A 22,199-nucleotide genomic window follows, 5' to 3' on the forward strand; every position below is an offset into this window, starting at 1 on the left:
ATCGTGCTCCTGAGATTCCTCATCAGAATTGTCAATAAAATTGCAATTTTAATTTACTTAGGTAGTCATTATAATTGGCACTGAGCTGTGGGATGGATGAGTGGGATTACCCAAGGAGATTGCCCAGTACTTCCTTTATGATCCAATTATTGTCATTATCAGGTTGGACTTCACTGCAAATAAACTCCTGGCTCATGGATCATGTTCTTGTGATAATTAAATTACTCAGAGTTAAATAGTATCAGTGGTTTCCAGATATATCCATTATAACAAATTGGACATTTTTATAGCAAATAAATAGAAAATCCCTGGCTATTTTAAATAGCAAAATTCTTCGTGAACTGAGTTATATCTTTAGTTTCATTTAATTGATAAAATGAATGATGACAAAAAATATAATTTCAGTACACTTTTAATGAAAATTTGTATTTCCATGAAGATGAGTATTTTTGTTTGTTTTGTACACTGAAGTATCCCCAGCACCTAGAACAATGCTTGACACAAATAACTCATTGTTGAATTGAATTGATATATGTAGGAGAATAGTAGTATATAGATTATTTTTTGGATCCACAGACAATGTTTGATGAACTTAGGATATTTCAATCTCTTGTAATAACTGCACCCCTGTGGCCGACCAGGTCTCCCTAATGCAAGCCTCCATAACAACGTTTCAGTACTGAGTAGCTAAGTTAAATATTAAAAGCCAGTGCCCTTGTACAAAGGCTGGGATGTAACAAAAGCCCACCAAGGGTTTTTGCCTAGGCCTTTCCTGGGCCTTAAAGCATGACAAATTAATGAAGCAATTCTTAACAGGACCCATTTAAGATTAAACAAGTTTTATTGGGGATCTGAAGAAACTCCCCAGGCCTCCACAAACAAGTTTATTGGAGGTCTGAGGGAACTCTCCAAACCTCTGTGATTTAGCAAGGGGCAAGATAAGGGTAATCACCCCAGCATCTAAACCCATGAAGATTAAGTAAATTTACTGAGCCTCCAAGGAAGGTCTTCAGTACTCAGACCTTAGTTATAGATTAAAAGAAGTTAATCACTTATGTCTTTAGATAAATGCACGCTTACACGTAAACATAGTTTGGAAGGTATATAAGCTCTGGAAAACTGTAATTTTGAATTGGTCTGGTGATCATTTCCAGGACTTTTCTATGTAACTGGTTGCAGAAATAAAAACTCTCTTCCTCCCCAGTTCATCTACATCTCATTATTGGGCCACAAAAACTAGCAGCCCAACCCTCAATTTGGTCCGGGAACATCCCTACCTCAATTCTGTCTTATCTAGTGTAAAGAGTGCTGCAACAAACATAGGAGTACAGATACCTCTTCAATGTACTGAGTTCCTTTCTTTTGGATATATCCAGCAGTAGGATTGCTGGAACATATGGTAGCTCAATTTTTAATTTTTTGAGGAAACTCCATACAGTTCTCCATAGTGGTTGTACTGATTTACATTCCCACCATCAGTGTCCAAGGGTTACCTTTTCTCCACATCCTCATCAGAGTTTGTTATTGCCTGTCTTTAGGATATAAGCCATTTTAACTGGGGTGAGATGATATCTCATAGTAGTTTTGATTTACATGGATGATCAAGGATGTTGAACACCTTTTCATATGCTTATTTGACATGTGTGCATCTTTTTTTGAGAAATGTCTATTCAAACCTTTTGCCCAGTTTTTGATCAGGTTATTAGTTATTTTTCCAATAGAGTTGTTTTAGCTCCTTATATATTCCGGCTAGTAATCCCTTGTCTTGTCTTTCCCTAGTGTATGTTCTTGGCACCTTTGTCCAAGATGAGTTCACTGTAGGTGTGTGGATTTGTTTCTGGGTTCTCTGTTCTGGTCCATCATCTATGCGTTTGTTTTTATGCCCGTACCATGCTGTTATGGTTACTATAGCTCTGTAGTATAAACTGAAGTCAGGTCATGTGATTCCTCAAGTTTTGCTCTTTTTGCTCTGGGTCTTTTTATGGTTCCATATAAATTTTAGGATTGTCTTTTCTATTTCTGTGAAGAATGTCATTGGTAATTTGATAGGGACTCCATTGAATCTGTAGCTTACTTTAGGTAGTATAGACATTTTCACAATATTGATTCTTCCATGAACATGGAATATTTTTCCATTTTTTGGTGTCCTCTTTAACTTCTTTCATCAGTGGTTCATACTTTTCATTATAGAGATCTTTCGCTGGTTTGGTTGATTCCTATGGAATTAATTTATTTGTGGCTATTGTAAATGAAATTACTTTTTTATTTCTTTTTCAGATTGTTTGCTGTTGACATATAAAAATGCTACTGATTTTTGTATGTTGATTTTTGTATCCTGCAACTTTACTGAATTTGGTTATCAGTTATAATAGTTTTTTTGTGGAGTCTTTAGATTTTTCCACATATAAGATCATATTATTTGCAAACAAGGATAATTTGACTTCTTCCTTTCCAATTTGGATGTCCTTTATATCTTTCTCTTGTTTGATTGCTCTAGCTAAGACTTCCAGTACTATGCTGAATAACAGCGATAAAAGTTGGCATCCTTGTCATGTTCCAGATCATAGAGGAAAGGCTTTCGATTTTTTCCCAATCATTATGATACTAGCTATGGGTCTGTCATTTATGGTTTTTATTATGTTGAGATATGTTCATTCTATTCCCAGTTTTTTGAGGGGTTTTATCATGAAGGGATGTTGAATTTTATCAAAATCTTTTTCAGCATCAATTGAAATGATCATATGGTTGTGTCCTTTCTTCTGTTGATACTGTGTATCACATTGATTCATTTGCATATGTTGGGTCATCTGTGCATTCCAGGGATAAGTCCCACTTGGTCGTGATGAATGATCTTTCTAATGTATTGTTGAATTTAGTTTGCTAGTATTTTATCGAGGATTTCTTACATCAAAATTTTTCAGCGATATTAGCCTGTAGTTTTCTTTTTTTTAAATGGGTCTTTCTCCGGTTTGGGTATCAGAGTAATACTGGCCTTGTAGAATGAGTTTGAAAGTATTCCGTCCTCTCCTATTTTTTGGAATAGTTTGAGTAGGATTGGTATTAGTTCTTCTTTAAAAGTGTGGTAAAATTCAGCAGTGAAGTCTTCAGGTCCTGGGTTTTTCTTTAGTGGGAGACTTCTTCTTATGACTTTGATCTCATTACTTGTCATTGGTCTGTTCAGGTTTTGGATTTCTTTCTGGTTCAATCTTGGTAGGTTGTAAGTGTCTAGAAATGTGTTCATTTTTCTACATTTTCCAATTTATTGGCATATAATTGGTCATAGCAGCAACTAATGATCCTTTGAATTTCTGCAGTATCAGTTGTAATGTCACCTTTTTTATTTCTGATCTTATTTATTGGGATCTTCTCTCTTTTTTCTTCATTACTCTGGCTAAAGTCTTGTCAGTTTTGTTTAACTTTTCAAAAAACCAACTTTTTATTTCATTGGTCTTTTCTATTGTCTTCTTCATTTCAATTTCATTTATTTCTGCTCTGATCTTTATTATTTCTTTTCTTCTACTAATTTTTTGATTTGGCTTACTCTTGATTTTCCAGTTCTTTAAGAAGCATCATTAGATTGTTTATTTGCAGTTCTTCTTCTTTTTTCATGTAGACACTTATAGCTATAAACGTCCCTCTTACTACCGCTTTTGCTGTATCCCATAGGGTTTAGTATATTGTGTTTTCATTATGATTTGCTCAAGAAATTTTTCAGTCTTCTTCTTATTGCTTCATTGATTCCTGATCATTCGGGAGCATATTGTTTAATTTCCACCTATTTGTATAGGTCCAAAATTCCTCCTGTTATTAATTTCTAATTTTATTCCTTTGTGGTCAGAGAAGATACTTGATATTATTTCAATTTTTAAAATGTTTTCAAGCTTGTCTTGTGACCTAACATATGGACTTTCCTTGATAATAATTCATGTGCTGAGGAAAAGAATGTGCATTCTGTAGCCATTGGATGAAATGTTCTGTATATATCTATTAGATCCATTTGCTCTATAGTGCAGATTAAGTCTGATGTTTCTTTGTTGATTTTCTGTCTGGAAGATCTGTCCAATGTTGAAAGTAGGGTGTTGAAGTCTCCAGCTATGATTGTACTGGAGCCTATCCTAGCTCTAACAGTATTTGCTTTATATGCATTGGGTGCATATGTATTTATAATTGTTATATTCTCTTGCTGAATTGACCCCTTTATCATTGTATACTGACCTTCCTTATCTCTTATAGTTTCAGTCTTGAAATCTATTTTGTGTGATGTAAGTATAGCAACTGCTACTCTTTTTTTCATTTCTATTGGCATGGAATATATTTTTTCATCTCTTTATTTTTCATCTATGTGTATCTTTATGGGGGATGTGTGTTTCTTATAAGCAATGGATCAATGGGTCTTCTTTTTCATTCATTCAGCCAGTCTATATCTTTTGATTGGAGAGTTAAGTTTATTTACATGCAATGTTATTATTTATAACTAATGACTTAATCCTGCCATTTTGTTATTTGCTTTCTGGTTGTTTTGTGGTCTTCCCTTCCTTCTTTCTTTCCTGTCTTCAGTAGTAAAGGTGATTTTCCTTGGTGATATTATTTAGTTTTGTGTGTGTGTGTGTGTGTGTGTCTTCGTTGTATGTTTTTGGTTTGAGATCACCACGAGGCTTGCAAATACTGTCTTATATGTTATGTTAACCTCATAACAACTTAACACTGTTTGCATAAACAAACAAGGGAAGAGAAAACTAATAAAAACTCTATGCTTTAACTTCATCCCCCCACTTTTAAACTTTTTGTTATTTCTAGTTACATCTTATTGTACTATGTCTTGAAATGTTGCTGTAGTTATTATTTTTGTTATTGTTTCATCATTTAGTCTTTATACTTAGGACAAGAGTCATTTACACCATAGTCACAATGTTGCAATATTCTGTTTTTTTGTGACTTATCAGTGAGTTTGTAGCTTCAGGTGATCATTTATTGCTCACAAATGTTGTTTCCTTTCTGACTGAAATATTCCCCTCAGCATTTCTTGTAGGACAGGTCTGGTGATGATGAAATCCCTCAGCTTTCATTTTTCTAGGAAAGGCTTTCTTTCTATTTCATGTTTGATGATGGGTATTTTCACCAGACATACTATTCTAGGGTAAAAGTTTTTTTTTTTTTTTTTTTTCTTTCTTCAACACTTTAAATGTCGTGCCACTCTCTCCTGGCCTGTAAGTTTTCCATGGAAAAGTCTCCTGGCAGATGTATTGAAGCTCCATTGTATGTTATTTGTTTCTTTACTCTTGTTGCTTTTAGGATCCTTTCTTTGTCCTTGACCTTTGGGAGTTTGATTATTAAATGCCTTGAGATAGTCTTCTTTGGATTAACTCTGATAGGTGTACTGTAACATTCTTGTACTTGGATATTGATGTCTTTCTCTAAGTTTGGGAAGTTCTCTGTTATTATCCCTTTGAAAAAATTTTCTACCCATATCTCTTTCTCCACATCCTCTTTTCAGCCAATAACTGTTAGAGTTGCCTTTTTGAGGCTATTTCTTAGATCCTGTAGGCATATTTCATTTATTTTTATTATTTTTTTCTTTTGTCTCCTCTGACCATGTATTTTCAAATACCCTGTCCTCAAGCTCACTAATTCCTTCCTTTGCTTGATCAATTCTAATATTAAAGGACTCTAATGCATTCTTCAGTATGTCAGTTGCATTTTTCAGTACCAGAATTTCTGCTTGATTCTTTGTAATTATTTCAATCTCTTTGTTAAATTTATCTGATATAATTCTGAATTATTTCTCTCTGTTATCTTGAATTTCTTTGACTTTCCTCAACACAGCTATTTTGAATTCTCTGTCTGAAAGGGCACATGTCTTTGTTTCTCCAGGATTGGTTTCTGGTGCCTTATTTAGTTCATTTATTGAGGTCATGTTTTCCTGGATAGTGTTGATGCTAGTACATGTTCTTCAGTGTCTGGAAATTGAATAATTAGGTATTTATTGTAGTTTTCACTGTTGGGGCTTGTTTGTAGCCATCCTTCTTCGGAAGGCTTCCCAGATATTTGAAAGGACTTGGGTGTTACAATCTAAGCTGTGTCTGCTTGAGGGAGCACCCCAAGCCCAGTAACACTGTGGTTTTTGGAGACTCAAATAGAGGTACCTCCTTGATGGACTTGGACAATATCCAGGAGAATTCTATTATATTCATGTATGTGTCTATTCTTATGACATTACCACACTGTTTTGATAATTATAGCTTGGTAGTAAGTTTTGAAATGGGAAAATGTGAGTGCTGCAACTTTGTTTTTCCTTTTCAATATTGTTTGGGCTACTTAAGGACCTTTGCAATTCCATATGAATTTTAGGATTAGCTTGTCAACTTTTATAAAAGACAGTTGTAGTTTTGATAGGGATTGTATTGAATCTGTACATCAATTTGGGTAGTATTGCCATCTTAATAATAGTAAATTTTCAGATTCATTTACACAGGTTTTAAATTTCTCTCAGCAATGTTTTTCAGTTTTCAGCATGTGAGTCTTGCACTTCTTTGATTCATTTTTTTCCTACATATTTTATCATTTGCAATGCTATTATAAATTTAATTGTTTTCTTTTTCATTTTTTGATTGTCCATTGCAAGTACATAGGAATACAACTGATCTTTGTGTGTTGATCATGTATCCTGTGACTTTGTTAAACTCATTTATTAGTTCTAATCATATTTTGTCAATTCTTTAAGATTTTTATATAAAGTAATTTCATCTATGAATAGAGATAGTTTTACTTCTTCCTTTCCAACCTGGATGCCTCTTATCTCCTTTTCTTGCCTCATTTCCCTGGTTTGAGATTTCAGTGCAATATCAAATTGAAGTGGCAAGATCAGACATACTTATTTTATTTCTAATCTTAGCAGGAAAGTTTTCAGGCTTTCAGCATGGAGTGTGATGTTAGCTATGGGTTTTTCATATGCCCTTCATCAGGTTGAAGACATTTTCTTCTATTCCTAGTTTGTTTAATATTTTTATAATGAAAGGGTGATGGATTTTTATCAGATGTTTTTTCCTGCATCAATTGACTTCTTCATGCTGTCTTTTTCCCCTCTTCTTCTGTTAACATGATGTATTACATTTATGAATTTTTTATGTTGAACTACTTTTACTTCCTATGATGAATTATACTTACCCATGGTATACAATCCTTTGAATATACTGCTGGATTCAGTTTGCTAGTATTTCTGATTTTATTTCATGTGGTCAGAAAAGATATTTTGTATGATTTCAAAATTTTAAAATTTATTGAGACTTGTTTTGTGGCCTAACACATGGTCTATCCCAGAGAATGTTTCATGTGCACTTGAAAATAAAGTGTTTTCTGTTGTTTTGGGGGTGGGACATTTTATAGATGTTTTTCAGGTGTGTTTGGTTTATAGTATTTGTCAATTATTCTACTTCCTTATTAATCTTTTCTATTGTCCCTTAGTCAATTTGGTGTGACTATAATGGAATACATAACACAGGCTGGATAATTCATAACGAACAAAGATTTATTTCTTACAGTTCTGGAGGCTGGGAAGTCCAAAACTGAGAGGATAGTGGCATCTGGTAAGGGACCTCATGTTGCAATCACCCATTATGGAAGATGGAAGGGCAAGAGAGTACATGAGAGAACAAGAGAGGAACCAACTCACTTTTATAACAAGCCTTCTCAATAACTAGCCCACTCCCAAGAAAAAGACATGAATCCATTCATGAGGTCTCTGCATTAGGTTTTCATTTTGACCTAATCACCTCTTACTAGGCCCCACTTCTCACCACTTCTCAACACTGAGGATTTATTTTCCAACATATAAACTTCAGGGGACACATTCAAACCATAGCAGTAGTCATTCTATCATTACTGAAAGCTAGACTCTTCAACTACTATTGTTTAATTGTCTATTTCTCCCTTTGATTCTGTTAGTTATTACTTCATATATTTTGGGGCTGTATTGTTAGGTGAATGTATGTTTTAATTGTTATAGCTGACTGTTAAGATTGACTCTTTTCATGACCTTTAGCTCTCATTACAATTTTTGTCTTAAAGTCTATTTTGTTTAATATTAGTATAGCCACTGCAGCTTTCTTTTGCTTAGAGTATGCATGAAATATCTTTTTTCCATTATTTTATTTCAACCTATCTGTGTTTTTCAATCTAAAATATGTTTCTTGTAGACAATATGTATTTGAGTCATGTTTTTTATTCATTCTGCCTTTTAACTGATAAGTTTAATCAGTTTCCATTTAATATAATTACTAATGAGGAAGGACTTACTTTTGACATTTTCTGTTTGTTTTCTGTATGTTATTTTTCAATTCTTTCACTGTTGCCTTCTTTTGTATGAGGTAGATGTTTTTAAGTGTACCATTTTGGTTTGCTTTTTATCTTTTTTTTGTTTTGTTTTGTTACTTTCTTAGTGGTTGCCCTATGATTACAATTAACATCTTAGTTTATAATTAGTTAAGTTTTTCTTCCTGTAAGTGGACCATACTTTCTTTGTTTGCATGTATCATACTTTTGGTTGAAAATTGGATATCACATATGTTGAATATTATAATATGGTAACTCTGGAAATCAGATTCTCCTGCCTTCTAAGAATTTGTTGTTTCTGCTTGTTGTAGGTTGTATTTGTTTGTTGCTGACTTTTCTAAACTACTATTTAAAGACTGTATACTTTGTCACATGTGGTAACTGAAATCTCTAAAGTCACTGAAGTCTTACAACTTTTGTGGAAGGATGGACTTTTAGAGTTTCCTACTCTACCATTTTTGCTAATGTTATTCCCATCATTACTTTTAAATTTTATATTGTCATTATCCTTGAGCATTTCATAAATAGTTTATGTATTCTGTATCTAAGAGTTCTAATATATAATGTGTTTGCCTTTTAAGTCTTGTTTGTTCTGCTAACTCTTGTTGGGAGTGGCTTGTTTTCTTGTATGTTTGGGTTTTTTATTTTAATTGTAAATTTATATTTGGCTGAAACTAACTTGTGAGAATTCTAAGGAATCAGAGTTGATGATGCCTTTCTCTTCATGAGTATTTCCTAGTAGCTTGCATTTTTTCCCCAGACCACACAGATAGTGTAAATTAAAAACCCAGAACTAGTTTTGTCTATACTCATAAATTCCTGGGGGAGACTATTATATTTTTAACAATTTTTTCCACCTGGATCTGCAGGTAGAAATATGCTGGTTTTCCTGTAGATTTTTGTCACTGCCAGTTTTTTCCTAGTCCAGCCTATTATTGAGGGGATAATTCTTCCAGCAGTCTCAGATGTGTGTGGCAACTGTAGTTTGCTCTTCCATTTTATGTAGACTCAACCAAGGCCTAGTCTTCTATTTCTCCTCAGCATTAATCCCTGAAGCTATATGTTCTTTGTATGGGCATTTGTACCCACAGCACCCACAGCTTCCATGTTATTTATTGCTCTGGTTTCATCTGATTATTATTTTGACCCTTGAGGATTCCCTTATTTCTGTGAGCCCTGGTACAGTCCACTATATATCCAAAAGCAGAATTCTATGATTCAATAATCTTGGGCTCAAATTCATATAGAAATTTAAGTTGATGGATCTGGATTTGTATATCAGCTCTGCCACTTACTACCTCTGAAGTGACTTGGGAAAGTTACATAACCTCTTTAAGCCTCAATTTCCTATCTGTGGCATAAGTATAGTAATACCTCAAACATAAGGTTATTGCAATGATTAGTGGAATAGCACCCATCACAAATGGGCTGGTGTATAAATCTTAACCTAACGCTAAAAAAATTTTAACTGCATTTACTTTTACTATTAAAGATGTGAACTTGTGAGTAACCATTTGTAACCTAGTTCTTTAGCTATGAAATGGGAATTTCATGTTTGTTAGTAGTACTTAAGAGATTGAATGCAAAGTATAAAGCACAGTACTTGGCACATAAGAAACAACCAATGAATTGTAACAATTATTTATAAGAACTATAAAAATAACAGGCTATACACAAAGCTGTCTACATTGATGTAGTAAGTGGTCAGTTGACAATGAAGATAACATCTTGCCACATTAAAAAATAAGCTTGGAGAGATTTGATGAGTAGTGTTTCATATAGTAATATCTTTGTAAAACTATGTGTCTTCCAATCCTCCCCACCCCCACTCCACAACACACACACACACACACCCTTAGCTTTTGGAATACTTTCAGGTGCACATGGTAACACTTGTGTACAATCCACCTTTATCTAAAAAAGGGAGTCTAGGATTGAGGAGCAATAGATTTGTCTCCATTACATAAACTTTGAAGGGAACAGATTAAAATTTCACTGCACATCTGAAATGAAATCTATTTTGAGTGTGTGTCTAACATTGCTTGTTGTTATAACTTTATGCTTTGATGTATTGAGTTGGCTTTGAATTTTTTTCCATTATTTATATCATGATTGCATTTTACTAGCTGACTAATTAGTTTTGTGTGTATTTTTCATCTCTGGGGAATTAATCTTTATTTTGTGTACATTTGAAGTTTTTCTGAATTTTTAAAATTTTTTCTAAACTGACTTTACTTTCTTGCTGTGTCCAGTTTCCCATTAGGGATTGGGAGATCTGCATTCTAGTTTTGTCTGTGGCACAACTCGCTGCCTGACCTAAAGTACTTGCCTTCTCTGGGCTTCAGTTCCCTTATTAATCAAATGGGGGAGTTGGATTATGTGACCTGTAATCTCCATTTTAGCTCTATCTATGATCTAGAGAATCATACCAGCATATCAAATACTACCTGATTATGTTAAGATTGAGAAGATGCAGGCTGTGAGTACAATAATGTAAAGAACTTCACATACAGCAAGAAACAAATATCAAGGTAACAAAGAGCAACCAAAAAGAGCAAAGGAAAATGATGTGTTCCAGTGGTGATTATGTCATTTTGGAGACAAGGTTGAAAACCAGAGCGCGGTCATGTGGTGTAAGGATTCGTCAAGGCAGGTGAAAGGATTTCTTCCCCTGATCAGTAACTGGGATAAGGCATCCTGAGTAAGCAACAGGCCCTGGCCTTCGATGGGATCGCTCCATACAACATTAGCAACAGTCATTTGGGAACTTAAGTGAGATTAAACGCCAGAATAAGATCCAGGGTCTGCTTTGGTAGAAAGGGCACGGGAACCAAGTAATACGGGCTCATCCTATGCCTGACACCTAGGTTACCTTCCAAGTGGAAAAGAACATTAGTTGGAAAGCCACAGTGGAGTTTAAGAGAAGAGGAGGCCACATTTCTTGAGCCTTAGGACACTCAGGAGGAAGTCGGCGGGTTGGGCGGAGATGCAGAGTGGTTGCTCCCTTGGAGAGTGGGACCTCATTTGTAAGAGGTTGAGATGGGTGTGAGTGGTCGATAAGCAATGAAATAAACAGAATTAACCATCTCCTTTAGCTGCTCTGCCTACACCTCCTGGCACAGTACTCAATTCCCAACGCAGACAAGGAACCAGTCTGTGCGGAGTCTCCAACAATCAGCGACGTAGGAAATGTTACCGAGACAGTAATTGGCTCGATTGCCTGGAACGCTCCTGGACCGAAAGCTGTGACTGGTTGAGGCGTTGCCCGGCGACGTGTTACTCAGTGGCGCAGTATATCGGTAAAGGCCCGCTGGTTGCTGCGCAACAGGAAACATTCCGCGCTACCGAATACTTTCTACTCCCGACTAGGCATTGCTCTCTCTGGAGACCCTCGGCGTTGGTTGCTCTATTCTGACTTGGTGAGTCCTGGGAACCGACCATCCGGCCTGGGCTCCGATTACTGGGCCAGAAACAAAGCCTGGCTTTCGGAGAATATAAAGAAAGGTTCAAAGAGGCAGAGAAAGTCAATGGAAAGGCATTTCAGTGATTGTCTCCTATCCACCCGTCATTTTAGAGGGGTGGAAAGTGAGCAATAGCTATATCAAGAGACTTGTCCAAGATCTCACGCTGAGTGGTCAAATCTGGACCTGCGCTGTTAAATACAGTAATCATTAGACCTCTGTGGCTAGTCTGAATTGAAATGTGCTCATATATAAAAAGCACACTGGATTTTGAAGGCGTGATACCAAAAGAGAAAATATCACTATAATTTTTATATTGTGTGTTTAAATGATTATGTTTTGGATATGGTAAATAAAACAATATTAAAATTAATTTCACCTATTTCTTTTTTTAAAATGCTCTTACTTGAAAATTACAATTGCATACAAAGCTCTCATATTTCTATTGGCCAGCACTGATCTATATAAAACCTAGGTCTGCCAATACCTGATTCAAGACCTCTTGTGTTAACACTATTTTGGAAGGTGTTTCGAAGTATTTCCACTCATGTAATGGGGTGGAAGTGTGCGTGGTGGTGCAGAGTGCAAGACCAGTAGTGTTTTAGGACCTTTCTACTCAAAGTGTATGAATCAGAACCTTCATCTTAACAAGCTCCGCAAGTGATTGTCCTGCACGTTAAAGCTCCAGAAGCACTGTGTCAGAAATTAGACCTCAATTCTTTTTTTGTCCTTTGTTTCTTCTTGAGTACCTATACCGTATTTTTCAGACTGCGTGTATTAGAATTAGCTGCATTTTGAACAAGTTCCGCAGGAGATGAGAAACACTGATCTCAATACTATTTGCATTTCCTTTTGTCCTTCCAAATCTAGACCAGTGTGGTCCCCAGATGAGCAGCGGCAGCAGCATCCCCCAAGAACTTGCACGAAATGCAAATTCCTGGGTTCCACCCTAGCTGCAGGGGTTCTTGAAGCCTAGGCACAGTTTCTAATTTTTATTCCTTTGGTTCAAGTCCTCAGTTCGGGAAGACTGGGGTAACTTTGATGGGTTTTATTTGAGGGGAGTGAGCGAATTCAACTCTTCCTAGTCCTTAAGTCCCTCTCCAGTAGCCTTCTTCCCCAGTTCTTTTGATCTACTTTTCATTTTCTTTTTCCTCACCTATCCTTTCCAGGAGTAAGGATGACTTCTCGGGCCACAGATAGTGAATCTGACCTGACAGATATTGAAGAGTATGCTGAAAATTCTGCACTTCCAAGACTGAATAATAAAAAAGCCAAAGGAAGAGTGAGTTATGTGACATCCACAGAAAATGAATCTGATAAACAAATCCTAACATTTAGGCACATTACAAAAGCTCAGGAGAAGACAAGAAAACGACAGCAGCCTGTAAAACTACCGCCTTTGGTAGGTTCAGAAACCATTGTTTTAGCCTCTGTAGCCACAGAGGAAGTTGCAAAATTGCTTTGGAGGATGGAAGTCATTTCCAGACTCTGAATTGACCAAGAAGGAATGAAAAGCTAAAAGATAATAACTGTTTATGTAGTTGTAAATACGGTAAATATTTATTAAACAAATATTAAGTTCTAGGCACTGTTTAAGTTGAAGGATACAGTGGTGAACAAAGTTTTCAGGCAGATAAGTCCTCTCTAGGATTATGTACAGTACAGATACTTAACTATGTATGCTATTAGGCACTTTTAGATATTAGGGTACCATTTAACACTGAGAAGTTTAGTAAACATGTTATATTTAGTTATATAGTTTTATTATTTTCAAAGTACATGCCTTTGTATTTAAAAAAGTGTGTGCATGTTGAAAATACTTAATTTTTAGAAACCATTTATGCCCTTGGATAATTATAAATGCATGTAGAGAGCCATGAAAGCGAAAAAATTAAAATGTGAAAGTTGTCCTCTCCACCTTTAGATGTTAGCTACCATCATTAGTGGAGTGCCCTTCAGACTGTTTTATATTTATTCAAATGTGTATATTTGTATTTATAAACATAGACAGTTTTAAAGTAAGATTATACAATACATACTGATCTCCAAAGTACTTCTTTCACTTAAAACATATAGAAATGTTTCTAATCCTTTCATATAGTCGTGTCTTTTCTAACAGCTACACTGTATTTTGTTGCATAGAGGTGCCATAACATAGTACTGGTTAGCTGGTCTCATGTTTATGTGAGCTCAAGTAATTTCATTTTTGTTTTTTGTTTTGCTTTTATTTGGTTTTGTTTGTTTTGTTTTTATTTTGCTATTTCAGATAATGCTGTGCTGAATGACATTGTCTTTATACACATCAAGATCCATTCCTAAAAACGGTATCTTTAGGTCGTATGTACATATTTAATTTCAAAAAACATTACCCAATTGCCCTCTAGAAATTTACCTTTTCACCTACAGTGTACGAGAGGGCCTGTTTGCCCACATCTTTGCTTAGTGCTATCATTTTTTTTTTTTTTTTTTTTTTTTGCTACACTGATATGTTAAAAATGGCATCACATTGTTGTTATAATTTGCATCTTATTAATGAAGTTAGGTGTATTTTCATTTTTCATCACCACATATATTACTTATTATGTGGATTATCTGTTCATAACCTTTGTCCACTTTAAAATTAAGTTGTCTTGGGCCGGGCACGGTGGGTCACGCCTGTAATCCCAGCACTTTGGGAGGCTGAGGTGGGCAGATCACCTGAGGTCAGAAGTTTGAGACTAGCCTGACCAACAGGGAAAAACCCCGTCTCTACTAAAAATACAAAATTAGCCAGGCGTAGTGGCGCATGCCAGTAATCCCAGCTACTCGGGAGGCTGAGGCAGGAGAATCGCTTGAACCCGGGAAGCAGAGGTTGTGGTGAGCCAAGATCGCGTCATTGCACTCTAGCCTGGGCAACAAGAATGAAACCCCATTCAAAAAAAAAGTTGTCTTTATCTTATTTTTAAGTTTTAAAAAATATATTATGGATATTAATCCTTATTTCATTGTTTCTCAAACTGAAGTTTGAGTACTGATTTCTCTTGAAGAAAAGCATTCTTGATCCGTAGTGCCGATTTATTTTTTATTTGATGTTACTTTATGTGAAAAAACTATTACACTAGGAATTAATTCTAATTCTTAATAAACAAATTGACACATTAAATACAAAGAAAATACAAAACCAATACAAATGGAATCAACGCAAAATGCAAAGTCACCACTGTTGTTGGTTTGACACTGAACCTTCATTTGCATGGTGGATGTGGCACTGACTGCTGCCCTCTTCTTCCCCAGGGTTCAGTGTGCCTGCGCCACCACATGTTGTGTGGGACACCAAGTCCGCCTCTCCATTTTTCTCCCATGGAATTAGTGTGAAACTTTTTACATCTATTTCTCTCCGACGTATTTGCCTTCACTTGACAAAAGTGTATCACTAACCGTTGATGATTAAAGATGTTCAGCATGTCACCAGTGTCAGCCACTCATGTATATTAAAAGTTTGTTATGTGCCTACTCTGTGCCAGGATTTGAGCCATGCTCTGAGGAATGAACAAAGCAAATGAACAAAAATGAACAAAGCAGACAAGATTCATGTTGACATTCTAGTAATTCTAAATAAGCAGACTGAACAATTTCATCCAGTGATAGTAACTATTAAGAAAATAAGCCGAACGCATTGGCTCATGCCTGTAATCTTAGCACTTTGGAGGCAAAGGGAGAGGGTCATTGAGCCCAAGAGGTAGAGGCTGCAGTAAGCTTTGCTTATACCACTGCACTCCAGCCTGGGTGACAGAGCGAGATCCTGTCTCTACAAAAAAGAAAAGAAAAGAACACATGGACTGTGGTAGAGACTCAGAAGAGACTACTTTACATTGGGTGACTAGAGAGGTCTCTCTGAGAAGATGCTATCTGAACAAGTCTCAGCCAGCAGCCTGTATCAACTGCCAGACATCTGCAATTTAGGCAGAGCTCAGTGGGAACATCTTGCCTCTACTCCACTGGGCACCAGCTGAGGCATTGATGCTGTCTCTACTGAGCTCTGCCGAAATTACAGAATTTTTAGCAAAATAAGTGTTATTTTTTAAGTTGCTAAGTTTAAGGCAGTATGTTATATACTAACAGATAACTTGCAAAGTATAAATAATACATGAATAAAGTAATTCATACAATATTAAAAAAAAAAAAGGAAAAAAGTGAAAATGACCTGAAGTTTCACCATGCAGAAAGAAAGGAGCTTAATAGTCAAGTGACTAATTTCACACATGTGGGCATCTGTAGTTTGACTTCTTTTTATAGAGTTGGTAATGATGTATTTTTGTTATTGACTTCCCTCGTCTCGACTACCTTCTCCTCTCCCTTTCCCTTCTCCTTCTTCTTCTTCCTATTCTCCTCTTCCTCACTGCTTCTTCCCCCTCCTCTTCCTTCTTCTTTTCTTCCCCCTCTCTCTCTCCCCTTACCTCTCCTTCTCCTTCTCTCTTTCTTTTCTACTCTTCTTCTTTTACATTTTTTCCTTACCTCCAAATTCCCCAGTCTCGGACTCCCTTTTCTATGCCATCTAACATTGACAAAATCTAGTCTATGTCCTTTCTCACCTTCGTCCATGCTGAAACAATTTTATACAAATTTATTTGTAATTTTGTAACTTTACAAATGTATGAGACTTACATTTGTAATTGTATTTATTTGTAATATTTTCATAGTACAAATTCATATTTATTCGTAATATTTTCATAGTACAAATAAATACAATACTCTACATCTAGCTTTTTACACTTAGTGGTGGCATAGCATCTGATTGTATGAATATTCCATAATTTACTGAATCATTCTCCTCTTTTGAGACATTCAGGTTGTTTTGCCAGTATTTCAAATGGTACAGTAAAATTATATTATCCTTTTGTACTGGTGCTTATATTCCTATGAGATAGGGCCCTGTGAGTGGTGTTGTGGAGTTGATGAAAAAATTACATATATATACAATTATATTTAATTATATATTAATTTCCATATAATTATATTTAACATATAATTTTACTTAATTCACACATATTTTACCTGGAAACAAGTTTCTCAATCCAATGCACACATGTTGCCTAAATTAAATTGCATTTTCACCCTTAACCTATGGTTTACTTTAATCTCTTTCAACTTTTTGTTGCCTGATCTGCATAGGTGAAACTGCACCTTCACACAGGTGCTAGTGTTTTTACCTGTAATTTTTTTAACGTTCATTTTAGGTTTAGGGATATATGTACAGATTTGTTACATAGGTAAACTGATGTCATGGGGATTTGTTATGCAGATTATTTCATCTCCCAGGTACCAAGTGTAGTACACAATAGTTGTTTTTTCTGTTCCTCTCCCTCCTCCCACCCTCCTCCCTCAAGTAGACTCCAGTGTCAGTTGTACCTCTCTTTTTGTTCATGTGTTCTCATCATTTGGCTCTCACTTATAAGTGAGAAAATGTGATATTTGGTTTTCTGTTGCTAAGTATGATGACCTCAAGCTCCATCCGTGTTCCTGTGAGGAACATGATCTTGTTCTTTTTTATGGCTGTGCAGTATTTCATGATGTATATATATCACATTTTCTTTATCCAGTCTACCAATAATGGGCATTTAGATTGATTCCATGTCTTTGCTATTGTGAATAGTGCTGCAGTGAACATATACATGTATGTGTCTTTATGGTAGATCAATTTATATTCCTTTAGGTATATACCCAGTAGTGGGATTGCTGGCTTGAATGGGAGTTCTGCTTTTAGCTATTAGGGAATCGCCACACTGCTTTCCACAATGGTTGTTATTTTTTATTTTAATTTTTTATTATTTTATTTTTCATATTACAAATAAATACATCTAGCTTTTTACACTTAGTGGTGGCACAGTATCTGATTGTATGAATACTCCATAATTTTCTATTATTTTTTATTTTTTAGTAATAGCCATTCTGACTGGTGTGAGATGTGAGATGGTATCTCATTGTGGTTTTGATTTGCATTTCTCTAATGATCAGTGATACTGAGCTTTTTTTCATATGCTTGTTGGCTATGTCTGTGTCTTCTTTTGAAAAGTGTCTATTCATGTACTTTGCCCACTTTTTAATGGGCTTGTTTTTTGCTTTTGTTTTTGTAGATCTGTTTACATTTATTGTAGATTCTGGATATTAGACCTTCAAGGATGCATATCTTACAAATATTTTCTTCCATTCTGTAGGTTGTTTTTTCACTCTATTCATAGTTTCTTTAGCTATGCAGAAGTTCTTAAGTTTAATTAGATCCCATTTGTTAATTTTTTATTTTGTTGCAATTGCTTTTGGTATCTTTGTCATGAAATCTTTGCCAATTCCTGTGTTCAGAATGGTCTTGCCTAGTTATCTTCCAGGGATTTAATAGTTTGGGATTTTACATTTATATCTTTAATTCATCTTGAGTTAATTTTTGTATATGGTGTAAGGAAAGGGCCTATTTTCAGTCTTCTGCATATGGATAGCCAGTTATCCCACTACCATTTATTGAATAGGGAGTCCTTTCTCTATTGCTTGTTTTTGTCAACTTTGTCAAAGATGACATGGTTGTATGTGTGCAGCCTTATTTTTGGGCTCTCTGTTCTGTTCTGTTGGTCTACATATCTGTTTTAGCACCAGTACCATGCTGTTTTGATTACTGTAGCCCTGTAGTATAGTTTGAAGTCAGGTAACATGGTGCCTCCAGGGTTCTTCTTTATGCTTAGGATTGCCTTGGCTATTCAGGCTCCTTTTTGGTTCCATATGAATTTTAAGATAATTTTTTTCTAGTTCTGTGAATAATGTCATTTGTAATTTGATAAGAGTAGCCTTATATCTGTAAATTGCTTTACACAGTATGGTGATTTTAATGATACTGATTCTTCCTATCATGGAGAGCATGGAATGTTTTTCATTTCTTTGTGTCATCTCTGATTTCTTTGAGCAGTGCTTTGTAATTTGGCGCAAAAGGGATTTTTATCTAAAACCAAATGCAATTTAACTGAAAAGTTAACTGCTGTTAACTTAATCTCAAGCCTTTTTTTCTTAGCCCAGTATATGAGAGACTAGCTTTTATGATAAACTCATAATGCTTAGTAACAAAAAGCCATTATAATGAATTCTTCACTTTTATTATGTTAAAAGCTGGGGTTTTATTGCCGTAATTTTCAGTTGGATAGCCTAAGATATTGCCACCTTTTTTTTAAGATCTTCAATAAGTTATGGCTATGAGAAGTGATTGATGATTTAGAGAACTAATGATTTTGGTGGGAGAATTGTGCACTTCTTCCCATAGTAGCAGTGTTAGTAAATGATGGGGGTTTATAATGGACAATTAGGGAGTATATGATTTGATACTTCTGAGCCTTTTCTGTTGTAATTTATTCTTGTAAGTATTCATTGATAATTTCAAGTATAAAATTAATAGAAGCTAGGTAGAAAAGTCTTACTCAAGCAATAGGCCAGAGAGAGGCAATGGTGGTAGTTAACTATTAGGACTGCGTCTTTGATAGGAAATTAATCCAAGGAGATCAATTTTCAACAGGAGAAAGAGTCCAAAGGTAGTGAAAAATAAAACAAGTTTATACGAATGTTTAAAAGATTAACATGTCTCTCTGTTTCCCAAAGCCAGTGCTAAAAGTCTACCAAGATCATAAGCAGCCAGAATACATACATGAACAGAACCGACTTACGGTAATGACTGCCGGACTCCTTAAACGCCCAGTAAGCATAGCAGAAAAAAGTTTTGTCACATCATCTACTCAGATTCTTGAGCATCAAGATGCTGTGAAAAAAATGCAGGTATAATATTAAACTACTTAATTGATTCTTTTAACTTAATTTGATTTTGTATAGATTTGCTAACATGCTTTTAACTCCCGGGAGGCGGAGCTTGCAGTGAGCTGAGATCCGGCCACTGCACTCCAGCCTGGAGAACAGAGCGAGACTCCGTCTCAAAAAAAAAAAAAAAAAAAAAAAAAAAGAATAGAAGCAAAGTCATTTTCTATAAGGTTGCATAATGAGTTTGGGAAATACAACATTTCTTCATTCTTCCTGTTTAAGGAAAACTCTTACAATGGAAGAAAATCATAAAGGAAACTTTCAGCATCTGTATGGTGCCTTCTGACCTTCTCTTACATGATAAAGAAGACATAATATTTTGAATGTTATTATAACTTTTTTGAAATTTTCATCATTTTTACCAAAACTGGTAATCTTTGAAGACCCTGGTGAAGGGCAATAAAATGGAGATGAAGCCAGCTAGAGAGACAATTTGTGTAGCTGGTGAGAGTTGTAGAGTGGGGAAGTTGCCTTGAAAGCCATAAAGAAATGGTAGCTCGGGGAAGAAATCACCAGAGCTTGCCTTTAAATGAATATCTCTAGATAATTAAAGAAAAAAAAACAGTAAGGGGAGAAAATGTGAAAGGCATACCTGCAGTAAAGATACCAGTAGAGCCAAGATTTCTCTGAGCTTTTGGTTGAGAGGATAACTTTGACAGTCACACATTTGAGTGCTAGTTTGGGTCCAAGCATTGGATTAGAACTGCCAGACGTGCACAGTTGAGGACAAGTTCTGTCCTCAAGGATTTCAGAGTCTAGAGGTAGGTAGGTGGACAAATGAACACTCAACACAGTGGGGTATAAGTGCTCTCCTTGGTTGTTTAAGGTACAAAATAATGAAAAACTAAATAAAAGGGACTCTTACACCTGGCCGTTGGGGGGCCAGTCAGTGAATAAAAAGCCACCTTTGGGAGTTGCACTAAGCTGAGAAGAATGAGTGGAAAGTTAATGGGATAGATAAGATGAGAGAGATGGGAGCTCGAGAAGAAAATAGATGAGCAGGAGCTTACTTTGGGTTTGGGTGAGATCATCCTGAAAGAATGAAATCATATGATGAACTAGATGGAATTATAGCCTCAGTTGTGTCTGTGAAGGGGAGCCAGAGGGAGCTCTTTCTCCAGAAAAGATCTGAGCCAAGAAAGCTTTAATTGCCTGTAAATTAATTCATTTGGCATAAAGAGTGCTTCAAAAATTTGAATTTAAAGAAAAGGAGAGAATGTGTGTAGACATCTGGGATAAAAGTGGGGCTGAAAAGGAATCTCAGGTTGTGAGCTGTGCTTCCTGGTTGTAGCTGTCACTCAGTGAAGAACTCAGTAAAGAGTTAGGAATTAAAGAGAAATATGGAAAAGGGGATGTGTTATATAAAATAAGAAAGGTATTTATTCTGAGAAAAAGGTAATTTTTTCAGAAACTGATTTATCAGAATGAGTTTCAAATAGAAATGCAACAAGGAGGATTTCCTGGGAGATAAAGGAAGGCAGGCAGGAAAGGAAGTTGGAGGCCTCTGTTAATTAAGGAAGAAATTGACTTATCAAATTGGACTGAGCATCCATCAGAGAAGAGTACTACATTGTACAGTTTATGAATAAATGCTTTCTTTATTTCCCACCCCCAAATCTGAATCTATGTTACTGCTGAAGATGTAAATCACATTTTCCCACTGAGTTACATAATGAGAAATTAGGGCTCAGAGGAAAATATGTAACCCTGTTATGGAAGAAGTCTTCCACTTAGAATGCAATAAGACTTTTTAAAGATTAGAACGAATAAAATAAATGCATTTTTCTGTTAAAACAGTAACACTTTAGTCTCATAAAAATACTAAAGTGGACTAGCCCTTGTTGAAACATTGAGATAAGGTGATGTGTATTTTCTCTGGTTCAGGTTTGGCCTATTCATTCTCAGAAGAGAACAGTGTTATTGCTGCCATCCCTGGCCAAGAAGTCAAAGACACACATTTTACCTTTTAAGTTCAAAGATGTGTTTCCTTCAGCTCTGAACTTGTTAGGCTTCTGTCAAACTGCTATTGAACAGGGTATATTTAATCAGAGTTGGGGTATAATGTTCCCCGTGAGTACAGATTTTCTGGAGAAGTCGTTCCACAGAGCTTGTAGTAATAAATCCCTGCAGAAATGGCAGCCTCTGCCAGCTATGTTAATAGGCAATAAAATACTCATGCGTATATTTACAGTAGTTATTCAATAAAGCAGGTCTACTATGGTGACTCTTATCTTAAAGCCAGTTACTCCTATACGGTCAGAGAGGCAAGGTGATGACCTTTGGAGTTAGTGTCAAATTTCTTCAAACACAGTGATTAACCTCCTCCATGGGAGGAACAGATGTGAGTGATGCCACCTAAGTTTTTTTGGGGGGTGTGAGTGGCACTGAGAGCACAGACAGTGAAGCCCAGAGAGTAGAGCAAAGCTGGAGTGTGTAGGCATGGCACGGTGGGTGGGACTCAGCCTTGCTGCTCCAAGTGTAGTCCATGGTCAGCAGGATCCAAACCCCTGAGAGCAGGTTAGAAAGGCAGAATCTCAGGTTCCACCCTAGTTGTACTGAATCAAAATCTGCATTTTAGTAAGAACC

General features: G+C 35.8%; 1 protein-coding gene across 1 annotated transcript in view; it reads left to right on the forward strand.

The window, feature by feature from the left end:
- Nucleotides 1-22,199, forward strand: part of LOC113225192 (dynein heavy chain 6, axonemal-like) — a 125,553-nt gene that overhangs the window by 400 nt on the left and 102,954 nt on the right. The window contains exons 2-3 of the mRNA XM_026456430.2: nucleotides 12,959-13,191; nucleotides 19,401-19,574. Of these exons, the coding sequence (XP_026312215.1) occupies nucleotides 12,967-13,191; nucleotides 19,401-19,574 (399 nt within the window). The 5' untranslated portion in view covers nucleotides 12,959-12,966. The remainder of the gene's footprint in view (nucleotides 1-12,958; nucleotides 13,192-19,400; nucleotides 19,575-22,199) is intronic.

Source organism: Piliocolobus tephrosceles, chromosome 15 (genome assembly GCF_002776525.5).
Source record: "Piliocolobus tephrosceles isolate RC106 chromosome 15, ASM277652v3, whole genome shotgun sequence".
In the NCBI taxonomy this organism is placed as follows: domain Eukaryota; kingdom Metazoa; phylum Chordata; class Mammalia; order Primates; family Cercopithecidae; genus Piliocolobus; species Piliocolobus tephrosceles.